Source organism: Lagenorhynchus albirostris, chromosome 9, assembly GCF_949774975.1.
Source record: "Lagenorhynchus albirostris chromosome 9, mLagAlb1.1, whole genome shotgun sequence".
Lineage (NCBI taxonomy): Eukaryota > Metazoa > Chordata > Mammalia > Artiodactyla > Delphinidae > Lagenorhynchus > Lagenorhynchus albirostris.
The window spans coordinates 51756001-51769559 of NC_083103.1; the positions used below are offsets into that span (position 1 = coordinate 51756001).

At 36.2% G+C, this 13559-nt stretch overlaps 2 protein-coding genes across 4 annotated transcripts in view; one reads left to right on the top strand and one right to left on the bottom strand.

The window, feature by feature from the left end:
- The window catches only part of PPME1 (protein phosphatase methylesterase 1), a 76784-nt gene that overhangs the window by 34298 nt on the left and 28927 nt on the right, over positions 1-13559 (top strand). Inside the window, exons 2-5 of the mRNA XM_060160001.1 lie at positions 191-284; positions 996-1088; positions 10698-10755; positions 11207-11258. Coding sequence (XP_060015984.1) covers positions 191-284; positions 996-1088; positions 10698-10755; positions 11207-11258 — 297 coding nt within the window. The remainder of the gene's footprint in view (positions 1-190; positions 285-995; positions 1089-10697; positions 10756-11206; positions 11259-13559) is intronic.
- The window catches only part of P4HA3 (prolyl 4-hydroxylase subunit alpha 3), a 119787-nt gene that overhangs the window by 29056 nt on the left and 77172 nt on the right, over positions 1-13559 (bottom strand). Inside the window, exon 14 of one of the 3 annotated variants that reach the window (XM_060159992.1) lies at positions 8649-8944. The exons of 1 other annotated variant lie outside the window; for it this stretch is intronic. In XM_060159992.1, coding sequence (XP_060015975.1) covers positions 8774-8944 — 171 coding nt within the window. In that variant the 3' untranslated portion in view covers positions 8649-8773. Of the gene's footprint in view, positions 1-8648; positions 8945-13559 lie in introns of those variants that run through there. One more of the 3 variants, XR_009542462.1, reaches the window with a different exon arrangement.

A 13559-nucleotide genomic window follows, 5' to 3' on the forward strand; every position in this document is an offset into this window, starting at 1 on the left:
TTTTATACATATATGAGCTTTTTAAAACAGTTTAATGTAATACTTTGTGTATGAAAACTCTTCATATCTTTACGAGAAAATATCTTGCTATTTTCATTTCAGATTTACGTTTAATATTTGTTGATGAAGATTTTACCTTTTCATGCATAACTAATTTTTACTTGAAATCTCTCTCTTTTTTTTCCCTTAGCCCTGGAAGAAAGCGGGACTTTTCTCCTGTTCCGTGGAGTCAGTACTTTGAATCCATGGAAGATGTAGAAGTAGAGAATGAAACTGGCAAGGATATATCCTTTGTAAAATGACTTATTCTTTAGTAGGCTTATAACATTGTCTAAGAAGATTTGTGTAGTTTCTAAAATGTTCTTCTTGCTGTTTATTTCATTTTCATTCTCTACTTGTTCCTTGTACAACATGGAATATTTCTTGTAAGACTGTGCCAATATCTTATTTGGCTATAATTGTCTCATGCATGGGGAAGGGATTAAGAATTAAATTCTTGAAACTGATATATCTTTTGAGGGCCCAGGTTTTGAGGGGAAGGTTTCATGAGTCAAGTGGGTTGAACTGGTTTAGCGTCTAGAAACCAGGGACTGTGTCCTCATTAGGGCAAAGGGAATAGTTTTTTTCCCATTGAAAAAGTGGTGATGGGCATTCCCTGGCAGTCCAGTGGTTAGGCTCAGCCTTTTGACTGCGGAGGGCCTGGGTTCAGTCCCTGGTCAGGGAACTAAGATCCCACAAGCCGTGTGGTACAGTCAAAATAAAAAATAATAATTAAAAAAAAAAGTGGGAAAAAGAACGTGGTCATACTGGCTCCATGCCTCAAAAGCAGGTTTGGTGTCTCAGAAACTTCTACTTAAGTGCCTCTTAGGTTTGGAAGTCTGCAGCTTTGCTTATAGCTTGGTCCTGACTGAGTTTTCTGATCCAGTCATTATGACTAAGTAATCAAAAACTTCAGTGAGCAAAAGCTTAGATATGTTATCTTTAACTATTCATACACTTTTCGAGTTTACAAGAGTGGCTCAGAGGGTCCAGTCCTACTTCTTCTGCATGGAGGAGGCCACTCTGCCCTTTCTTGGGCTGTGTTCACGGTAAGTAAGCAGTTGATAGTGGAAGTTAGTGTTAGTTAGCACAATCATTATTTGCTTGGGGATGAATTTGACTAGCCTAACTTTCTTCTGTGCTCATTCACTTAGCTTCATATAAGATGGTTAGGGATGTAAGTCGATTTCAAACATTATCATCATAGGCCAAAATCATGTGTTCTTTCAACTAGAGGATTTTAACTGGAGTGAGCTTTAGCACATGAATTCTTCAGTTTATAAAATGTTCTATATATATTGCACTGGGATGAGGGGGATGGAATTCTCCCAAGTTGGGGACTGTGTCTCAGTGATTTAAGTAATGGATAAGCAGACAGACTTTTTGGGTGCTTCGGTAGAGATAATGTCTGTCCTTTGTCTCCCTAATAGAGCCTGCTATAGTACTTAACACATCGAAATGCCCCATATATATTTGGAAAGTGTTCCTTCTTTTTTAAATAATGTTTATATTTTAATGGTACTAGTGAGCTACTAGGAAGTAATATTTAGTTGATGATACCCTGGTCTAGAGTACGGAATATGTGTCTATGTGAGTACTGCCAGTTGTAGATCTTCCCAATATTCTTGACTCTGGGGTAGGGTAGCCCATATATAAGGGGAGATACTGTTGAAGAAGATACTGGCAACATTCCTATCTAAAATGAAATTGTCATCTCTTCTTGTGTGTATCAAGCAGATATACATACGTCTTCTACTTACCACTAGTGAGTCTGAAGGACAGAAAGTGGGAGCAAGTGAGAATGCAGCACTATATACCTGGAGCCAGATAGCTGTGGAGTTGAGGAGGGCCCTGAATATATCATTTCATTCCTGGCAGCAGGATTATTGGAATTAAGTATAAAGGTGCCTTCTCATGTCTTCTATTAGACCATGAATTCCTTGAGAACAGGGATAATGTCTTACTTCTTTTGTTTCCCAAATTCCTGAAACAGTTTTTGACACATAGGCACTTACTTAACCATTATTAAATTATTGAATGATTTGGCCCTTGTCTTGTTTGCAACTTCCTTTCTCTTACTGTGGAATGTAGCTGTATGATTTGCCTGTAAGTGCTAGACTCTTTCATGTCTCTAGACCTGTGTTATCCGGTAGAAATATAATGTGAGCCACACATGTAATTTTAAATTTCCTAGTAGGGACATTAAATAGGTAAAAAGAAACATGTGAAATAATTTTTAATATATATTTTATTTTACCCATTGTACCCCAAATATTATAATTTCAACAGATAATCAATATAAAAATTACTGTTGAGATATTTCACATTATTTTTTATACTGTCTTTGAAATCCAGTGTGTATTTTATACTTATAACACATCTCAGTTTGGACTAGCCACATTTCAAGTCCTTAGTAGCATGGCTTTAGTCATTTACATCCCTCAACTAGATTGTGAGTTTTTTTGGAGGCAAAGACCAGAGTTTATTTATTCTGGGAACATATTGTATACTCAAGGAATGTTTTTTGAGTGAACAGGTAACAGCAACATGTGCCTGTTCCTAATGTAGCAACTATAGTGTCAATAGTAAACACTTAAAAAGTAGTGAAAATCAGCCTTCAGTCCTTTTCAGTTTTGGTACCTCTGAAGGACCTGGGACCAACCAAGTATGAACTGATTGAAGCCAAGAATTGGATCTGTAGTATCTGCTGATTCCTGTTTCTTTTCCCAGTTAATTCAGTTCATGTTAGCAAATATTTATGAATGTATTCTGTATTTCAGGTTTTGTGCTGGGTTACTAAGGACAGAGAAATGAGAGTTCACTCTTTAATAAGATCAGCCAATCAGCAAATACTTAAACCACTACTTTGTGCCAGGCATTATGCTAGGTGCTATAGATACATTGGAGAATTAAATGTATCCTCTTGTTGTTTTTTTGCGGTACACGGGCCTCCTACTGCTGTGGCCTCTCCCGTTGCGGAGCAACAGGCTCCGGACGCGCAGGCCCAGCGGCCATGGCCCACAGGCTCAGCCACTCCGCGGCACGCGGGATCCTCCCGGACCGGGGCACGAACCCATGTCCCCTGCATTGGCAGGCGGACTCCCAACCACTGCGCCACCAGGGAAGCCCCTCTTGTTTTTATATGATGTTTTAAGTCTAATGGGGAAAATAGGAAAAATGGAGATAACATATATATATATAGATAATACAGCAAAAATTTTAAGAAGCTTTTATCTCAGACTGGGATTTGAATCTCAACACAACTTAATCTATCATGCTTTAGTTTCTTAATTTGTAAAATGGATATAATACTACCTAGTTAATAGAGTGGTTATGAGACTGAACAAAAGATATGAGGTTCTTGATAAAGTGCTTGACTCAAGCACTCTGTTGTCAGGACTGCCCTGGTGGTCCAGTGGTTAAGAATCCGCCTTCCAATGCAGGGGATGCAGGTTAGATCCCTGGTCAGGGAACTGAGATCGCACATGCCACAGGGCAACTAAGCCCACGCACTCTGGAGCCAGCATGCCACAACTAAGACCCGACACAGCCAAATAAATAAATATTTTTTTTAAAAAAGCACTCAGTTGTTAGATGAGTTTATAGCATCTATGTACAAGATACAAAAGTAACAGAGGAGGGAATTATTAACTCTGATGATGGTTGAGGGGGGAGATTAAAGAAAGTTTCATAAGAGAAGGGACATTTGGGCTTTAAAGACTGAATAGAAATTAGATGAGTAGAGAGGCATTTCAAGGAGAGATGAGTACAAAGGCAGTGAAGAGTGTAACAGTGAAGTATGTTTTGGAAGTTATAAGTAGCTCGAGTATAAAGTATAACGGTAGGGAGCAGGGAAAGAGGTGACTAGAGAGATCACAGGAACAAAATTATGGGAGGGCCTTGTATGCCTGGCTAGGGAATTGCACCCCTATCCTTTAGTTCAGGGTAATAGAGGGAGCTATTTTTAAACACAAAACTTCTCCTGTCCATAAACGTATTTTAGGCATGTCAGAATTAGAGAAGGGGTATCGAAAGTCTGATTTGCATGAAACAATTGCAAACACACCGAGATTGTAAAGTTCTGGGAAACTGAGCATTATGATACACATCTACCTACTTGTGTAATTGAGTATCACTGTTTTAGTCAATGGGAAGTCATTGAAGAGCTTTAGAACAATCAGGATGCTAGTATAGATGATGGGTTGGGCAGGAAACATAAATGGAGACAGCGAGACTAGTTAAAAGGCTGTCTCTTATTAATTCTAAATATTTGATATCTTATGGAATGTTAGTTTCTTTTCCCGAGGAGAAAGTTTAATTAAAATTTTTCACCACATAAAAGTACTACTTAGAGTAGTACTGTTTTAAGTTACCCAATTCATTTGTGAAGGTAACATCAGTCTAATACCAAAACCAGGCAAAGACTGCAAGAAAACTGTGAGCCAATTTAGGTTATAAAATAGATGCAAAATCCTAAATAAAATAACAGCAGATTGACTCCAGTAGTGTAATAAAATAGTAATATATTGACCAACTAGGTTTTATCCCAGGAATGTGAGAATGGTCCAGCATTAGAAAATCTATCAGTGTAATTAATCTCTCGCCTCATTTGATATGAAAAAAGGACTTGATCAAGTACAACACCCAGTATGTTGAAAACTCTTGGCAATTAGGAATAGATGAAAAACTTTCTTAACTTTATTAAGTTTATATACCAGAAAATTACGTAAATATACCTAGTGGTAAAACAGACACTTTTAAAGTCAGAGACAAGATAGGGGTGCTATTTTCAACAGTATACTAGAGCTTCTAGCCAAACAATAAAACAAGAAGGAAAAATGAGTTTTAAAGTTTTGAAAAGAGTGAGAACTGTCATTACTTGTAAATACTGTCTCTCTAGAAAACCAAAGAAAATCAACTGGCAAACTACTAGTGAAGCCATAGTTTACAAAGTAAATATAAAAAAATCTACTTTTCCTAAATATTAGCAGTTACTGGATTTGGAAATATAAGAGGAAAAATTATTCTATCCATAAAAGTGACAAAACTATAAAATAACTGAGAATAAGTCTTATTTGTTTTAACTTATAAGACATTTATGGAGGAAACAGTACAGAAGAATATAAAGGAAAACCTGAATAGAGAAATAAATCATGTTCCTGTATGAATCTAACTCCCCTAAATCTCAATGGGATTTTTCATGAGACTCTAAAATTCACACAGAATAAATGCCCAGTGACTGCTGAGATAATTTTGAAAAAGAGCAAGAGGGAAGGGACTTGCCCTCTCATATATCAGAACATATTCTAAAACTCTATCAATAGTATGGTTATTGGCAGAAAGAATCAAGAAATAGGCCCATGTTTAAAAATAAGTTAATATAAAAAAAACCCAAATGGATTAAACTACTGAATTTAAAAAACAAACTGTAAGAATATTCATATATGACCTTGGAGCAGCCAGAAGAAGAAAAAGCCATAAAAGAAAGGTTGATAAATTCAACTTTGCCAAAATGAAAAACTCCTAGACAAGATATCTTAAAATTAAAACACAAGCTATGTGCTAGGTAAAAAGTATTTGAAATACATGCAATATGAATAACAGACAAAGGGTTAACAGTTTCATTATATTAAAAAAAACTACCGGGACTTTCCTGATAGTCCAGTGGTTAAGAATCTGCCTTCCAATGCGGGGGACACGGGTTTGATCCCTGGTCGGGGAACTAAGATCCCACGCGCTGTGGGGCAACTAAGCCTGTGTGCTCTAGAGCTCGCCTGCCACAACTAGAGAGCCCACAAGTCCACGTGCTCTGGAGCCCACACGCTGCAACTACTGTGCCCGCGTGCTCTGGAGCCTGTCTGCCACAACTAGAGAGAAGCCCGTGCGTCGCAATGAAGAGCCTGCACAGTGCAACGAAGACTCCACACAGCCAAATAAATAAACATTAAAAAAAAAAAAAACACTCCCAAAAAGCAGTAAGAAAAAGATAATCCGGTAGAAAAATGAGCAAGAGATACGAAGTGGTAGTTCACAGAAGAGGAAATATAAATAATTGATAAACTTATAAAAATGGGTCTACCTTACTATTTTTTTAACGTTTTTATTGGAGTATAATTGCTTTACTATGGTGTGTTAGTTTCTGCTTTATAACAAAGTGAATCAGTTATACATATATCCCCATATCTCTACCTTACTATTAATGAGTAAAATATAAACTAAAATAAAAGAATACCACTTTTCACTTATCAGATTAGCCAACATTATAAAGTTTGAGGATTTTATGTGTCTGTGAGGATACCTGTTTCTCCACACCTTCACCAATACCTCTCAGAACCTGTTTTGTCAGCAACAAAATTTGGGCTAATATTTTCCCAGCCTACTTCTCAGGGAGATAATTTAGTGAGATAATAAAGTGGTACAGAATACCCAGATCTAACTTCCAGTCTTGACTCTTATTCTCTACTCTAGAGCTAGGCTAAACTTTGTACATTAGAATCACTTGGGGAACTCTAAAATGCGTTGATATCTTGGACCCCTACCCAGATCACTTAAATCAGAATTTCTGGTGGGTTAGTACCTGGGTAGCAGTATTTCCTGAAGCTCCTTATGTGATTCTGTTATGCAGCCAGGGTTGTGAACCACCTGGAATCAGGCTGTTCAGACTTTAATTTTGGCCTCACCACTTATAGCTGTTTGTCCCTGGGCAAGTTACCAAACCTCTGTGTAAAATGTTCTCACTTGTAACATGATGAAAATTGTATCTAAATAAAAGAGTTGTGAGGAGAAAGTTAGATAATTCATTTGAAGCAATTAGATTGGTGCCTGATACATAGTAAGATTTAATAAAAATTACATTCTACTGTTGTTGCTGTTATTACTAACACCACAACTTCTATTGAGAAAATGGTTGGATAAGTCTAGTTCTTAAATAGCTGCTTTTTACTCAACCATTCCAGAAGTGGCAGAGTTGTACTATTTGAAGTGAGATCTAGAGGCATAGACATGCTCTCACAATTTTTTATTATCTATAAAATGTATTACTTTCTGAATTTACTTTGCTCATTCATTGATTACTAGTCTTCCTCCACCAAACTAGAATGTAAACGTCATGGGAGCAGGAACATTGGCTGTCTTTTTCGTACTGTAACCCCATTACTCAATTGGTGCCAGACTTTTAGCAGATGCACTTTAGATTTGTTAAATAAGTGAGTGAAAAATCTGTTTTTAGTATTATTGTCAGTGTTTTCTGACAGGCACATAAGATTTTGAATTCTTGCTTTCAATTTAAAATTGGAATTGACATTTACTGCCTTCAAATGAATATTTTGTTGCTGTTTTGTGGACCTAGTTTTACCTTTCTTTTTTTAAAGTACAGCAATCAGGCAAATTTGACACTATCTTTGCCACTTAATTTTATTTCCAAAATACAGATTTGCTTTTGGCATTTAAAGCTTTAGTACCACCATAATGCATTAAATAACTCCTGTAAATTAGCTTTCAGGAGCAAATAGCAAAGTATATTAGAATTTTAGTCCTTTGTTCTCTTTAAAGATATTCTTTAGAGTATTGGAAGTAGAAACAGACTTGATTTTCTAGGTGATTTTTAAAATATGATTAAATACACTAACAATGAATTATCTGGAAAAGAAATAAAGAAAACAATCCCATTTACAATAGCATCAGAAAATAAAATGCTTAGGAATAAATTTAACCAAGGAGGTGAAAGATCTGTACATTGAAAATTATAAGACATTGATGAAAGAAATTGAAGAAGACACAAACAGATAGCCCATGTTCATGGATCATGAGAATTAGTATTGTTAAAATGTCTACTACACAAAGCCATCTACAGATTCAATGCAATCCCCTTCAAAATTCCAATGACATTTTTCACAGAAATAGAAAAAACAATCCTAAAATTTCTGTGGAACAACAAAAGACCCCAGGTAGCCAAAGCAATCCTGAGAAAGAAGAAAGCTAGAGACAACACAATTCCTGATCTCAAACTTTATTACAAAGTTATAGTAGTCAAAATAATATTGTACTGGCATGAAAATAGAAACATAGGCCAATGGAACAGAATTGAAACCTCAGGAATAAACCCACACATATACAATCAACTAATAATTGACAAGGGATCCAAGAAGACTCAATGAGGAAAAGATAATCTCTAAAATAAATGGTGTTGGGAAAACTGAATAACTCCATGCAGAAGAATGAAATTAGACCCCTATCTTACATCACTCACAAAAATTACTTTGAAATGGATTAAAAACTTAAATGTAAGACCTGAACCTATAAAACTACTGAAAGAAAACAAGGAGAAAGCCCTGTGGCAGTGATTTTTGGATATGGCACCAAAAGTGCAAGCAACAAAAGCAATAATAAACAAGTTGGGACTACATCAAACTAAAAAACTTCTGCACAGAAAAAAAAAAAAAGAGAAAAAAGTCAGCAAAATAAAAATGCAGCCTACAGAATGGGAGAAAATATTTGCAGACCATTTATCTGATAAGGGATTAATATCCAAAATATATAAGGGACTCATACAATTCAATAGCAAAAAAAACCAATCCAATTTAAAAGTGGACAAAAGACTTGAATAGACATTTTTCCAAAGAAGACATACAAATGGCAACCAGGTGCATGAAAAGATGGTCGCTATCACTAATCATCAGGAAAATGCAAATCAAAACCACAATGAGATATCACATCACACCTATTAAAATGGCTATTAAAAAGGCAAGAAACAAGTGTTGATGAGCCTGTAGAGAAAAAGGAACCCTTCTGCACTGTTGATGGGAATGTAAATTGGTATAGCCAAACTATGGAAAACAGTATGGAGTTTCTTCAAAAAATTAAAAATAGTACTCCCGTAAGATCCAGCAATTCCACTTCTGTATATCTGCAAGAAATGAAAAAATGATCTTGAAGCGATAGCTGCACCTCCATGTTCACAGCAATGTCATTTGCAATAACCACAACATGGAAACAACCTAAGCATCGATCAGTGGATGAATGGATAAAGAAAATGTCACACACACACACACACACACACACACACACACACACACACACACACACACACACACACACACACACACACACACACACGAATATTCAGCCATGAAAAAGGGAATCCTGCCTTTTGCAATAACATGGAGGACCTTGAGGGCATTATGCTAGGTGAAATAAGATAGAGAAAGACAAATAATGTTATTGTGGAATCTAAAATGTATACGTGGAATCTAAAAATGCTGAATTCATGAAATAGAGATTAGAATGGTGGTTGTCAAGGGCTGGGAGGTGGGGGAAATGGGGAGATGTCGGTGAAAGGGTACAAACTCCCAGCTATAAGATGAATTAGTTCTGGGGATCTAATGTACAGGATGGTGACTGTAATTAATTATACAGTATTAATACTTGAAAGTTGTTAAGAGAGTAGATCTTAAATGTTGTGTCCCCCCCACACACACACAAATGGTAATTAGTGAGGGGATGGAGATTATTGTGGTAACCATTTTGCATTATACACATATATCAAATTATCCCATTGAACACCTTAAACTTACATATGTTATAAATCAATAATATTTTGACAGAGCTGGGGAAAATGATCATAGGAAATATCCAAAGAGATGACATATGGATGGCAAATCAGAGGAGTTTTTTCTCCTCTCTTACTAATTTTCTAAATTTTCAACATTTTTATAATGTGAATATATTCAAAATATGTTTTAATCAGTTAAAAATAAAATGAGGGGAAAATGTGATTTAAGAGCTCTGATTTGTTTTATGGTATACATTGACTGTTATGTTAGTATCTTACCTTGATTCTGGTCTTATTTTTGTTACTAGTTGCATGACCCTGAGCAAATAATTTCCTTTCTCTTGACTTCAGTTTCCTCATTCATAAAATATAAAAGTTAGCCTAGATAGTTTTCCTATCTTATTCTTAAAAGTTAAAAAAGTGTTGATGACATTTACTAACACCAATTGTGATATATTATTGTCAAAGAAACTAGTTCATTTGAGGAAGAAGATCCTCAATTATTTCAGGCTTGTTTAAACCTCTGAAATTATACTTCCTCATGATATTATGATTTCTTTTTCAATATATTTTTGTTTAACTGGTACAAACTTATGTGTATTCCTGCTCTGTCTTAAGTGAATCTTTGGTAGATTTCATGACTTGTGCTGCTTTCAAGGTTATTTCATGATCTGAGTGTCACATTTGTGTGATATCCTGAGCCTAGATATAAACTGACTCATGGTCCTTATCTAGAGAATTTCCCTTCCAGATTAGGGAAAAGATAACCAGTGAGTATGGATGAAAATCATAAGTAATAGTAAAGCTCAGAGGGTCATTGTATAAAGGTGCTTATTCTGTTTTATGAAAAGCTAGGAAGAGTTAAGTTCTAAAGAGGGATTTAGGTGGAGAAAGCCATATTTTGAAGTTGGGATATAACCAGAATATGCACACAAAAAGCAGAGAATCATTATTTTTAAAATTTTGCTTTAAAGTGGAAAGTCTCTTGATTCTCTTGAGATCCTTGAATTCTGATGGCAGTTCATCTGACAAAGTTATCATTGGTAATGGGGAAAGATTTGCTAACCCAGATGTATCTGAATACTTTTCCTTTTCCTCTTCCTCCTAGGCAGCAATCATTAGTAGGGTTCAATGTAGGATTGTGGCTTTGGATCTTCGAGGTCATGGTGAGTGAAGTTCTTAATTAGTCACTGACTCAATGATATATTTGCCAAGCCCTTTGAATAGTGTTAAATATTACAGATTTCATTGTGGCCTGGGCTGTTCCATTTGTGCATTTAGAGGGAAGTCCTAGCTTTCAGTTTTCATAAATATTTTTATATACACACATATATATATATATTGTTGTTTAGCTAAGAAAATGTCCACTAACGTAACCAAATTCTGATGCTGGTGATGTATGAGGAATGTGGAAAAATCTTTGCTACTGTAATTATCCTTCTTCAGATGGCCAACTATAAAGATACGTCTGTAACAGAAAATCCTTGCTATGCCCATCATATACCATTATAAAATTCCCATTTCATTATCCCAAGGTGAGATTTTTTGAAAGCAAATACTCTTGCTTTTCTGATTTATCTTCATGGGAATTTTATTTTTAAAATATTTTCTTTTTAGGTGAAACAAAAGTCAAGAATTCTGAAGACCTGTCTGCAGAAACCATGGCAAAGTAAGTAATCTAATACTGTTTATACAATCACCTGGCTTCCATTACTATTATAAATAATAGTTTATCACTCTCCTGGTGAGATTGTTGAACAACAAATAACACAGAGAAAATTTTACTTCTTTTGTCTTTCCTCTATATCTGGTGTTTCTTTACTGTTTAATATTGAAAGAAACCTCCATCTTCCTTGGTATATTCAATGTGATGGTCATCACTTAAAGCATTTGAAAATTCTTCAAGGCACAGTTTAGTTTGTGTTGGCTTTTGAAAAGTTTTCTTCTGTTGACAGAGTTGAGTAGAATCTGAATATTTATTGGGGACCCATGCTTGAAAAGTAGTTGTATGCAAAGGGCTCTGTAAGACGTTCTTAAGATATCCTGCCCACATTCTTTGTCAAGCGTTATAGTAAGACAAAAACAGGGTATTAAAGAATAACTGATTATACCCTGGGCCTCAAAGTAAAAGATGAGTATAGCACATGCAGTGGCTCTCAAACCTGGCCACTCATCAGAATCATCTGAGAAGTGATTGAAGTACAGATGATTTGGCCCTACCCCAGACCTATTGAATTAGTGCTTCTACCAGTGGGTCTGGGCATTTAGATTTTGATAAATTTCTATAAAGGAATCTGATGCAGCCAGTCCCATGACTGGTGTTTGGAGACCACTATTCTATATTGTAAACAGGATTTTTCCAACTACCCTGCTTTTAATACGTACTCTCTCATGTGCTTAATGCATGCTCTCTCAAGTGTATTTTTGGCACCAAAAATATCTTGTCCCTTTTTACTTTAGCAGCTTTAATCCATGAGTAAACGGTTCTTCCTTCAGAACCCAAAGTCATGTGACCATAATTGTATTGTTATAGTAGGTGTTATTTATGTATTGTATAGTAGGTGCTATTTATGTGCTTCATTAAGTATAAATTAAACATTTGTTAAGGATAAATTAATTATTTTAATTAGTCTGTAGTGTAAATATTATCACTTTTTTACCAATGAGAAAACTGGCTCAGATGGGTTGAATAACTGCATGAGGTCCCACAGTTAATAGACTAGAATCGTGATCATTCAACATAGTGCTTGGCAGAGAGAGAGAAACAACACTGTGAGAGGACCATTCCACTCAATAAACATGTGCCTGAGAAACCATGAAAAGAGAGCCAAGAATCTGCTCCCTCAGTTGTTCCTTTGTAATGTGAGAACAATAAAGCCCAAAATAATCAAGCTTGTTAGTGATACCTATAGAAAGATTTGTGAATAAGTTTTAAAGCGTTTCTTGACTGTTGACAAAAAAGTGAAATACATCATCTAAGTGGCCAGGCAGTCAGACAAGGGTGATGATGGCTTGACTGACATTCAAGAAGAAATTAAAGAATTAATTGATGACCTTAAGGAAACATTGCCTAATAATGTATCAGTCTGGGACAATCAGGAGAGAGAAACTACACAGTAATTTAAACAAGGAAAGTTTAATATAAAGATTTGTTAACTGTAACGGGATTGGAGTACTGAGGAATTGGCTAGTAAGAAGTAAAGACTAGAGGGTTAATTAACTTGATTGTGGGAATCATGTCACAGTGTATACGTATTTCAAATCATCACATCGTATACTTTAAATATATTACAATTTTACTTATCAGTTATATCTCAGAAAGCTGGAAAAAAACTTGAAAAACAGAGAGAAGTAAAGACTAGGAATAGCAGATATAAGAAGCAGCTACTTCATATTTCCCCTCAGACTGAGACGGAACCTGAGTGGAAGAGGTTGAGATCTAGACCTTGTTGGAGAAGGCACAATGGTGGCTTACTGAAGGCAGAGAAGTCACTTGGATACTATGTTACATGGCAGAACTTGTCAGAAATCTGCCCTTTAGGGTGCAGGAGAAGCTGTTCACAGGGAGGTATCTCACCAGTGGCACTTTGCAACAAAAATATTGGGGGTGGTTCCAGAGATCTGCTGTACAACATAATGCCTACAGTTGTTTTTTTTTTTTAATTATTTATTTAATTTATTTATTTTTGGCTGCTTTGGGTCTTCGTTGCTGCTTTCTCTAGTTGCAGTGAGCGGGGGCTACTCTTTGTTGTGGTGCGAGTGCTTCTCATTGCAGTGGCTTCTCTTGTTGCAGAGCTGGCTCTAGGTGCGTGGGCTTCAGTAGTTGTGCACACGGGCACAGTAGTTGTGGCTTGCAGGCTCTAGAGTGCAAGCTCAGTTGTTGTGGCACACGGGCTGAGCTGCTCCGCGGCATGTGGAATCTTCCCGGACCAGGGCTCAAACCTGTGTCCGCTGCGCTGGCAGGCGGATT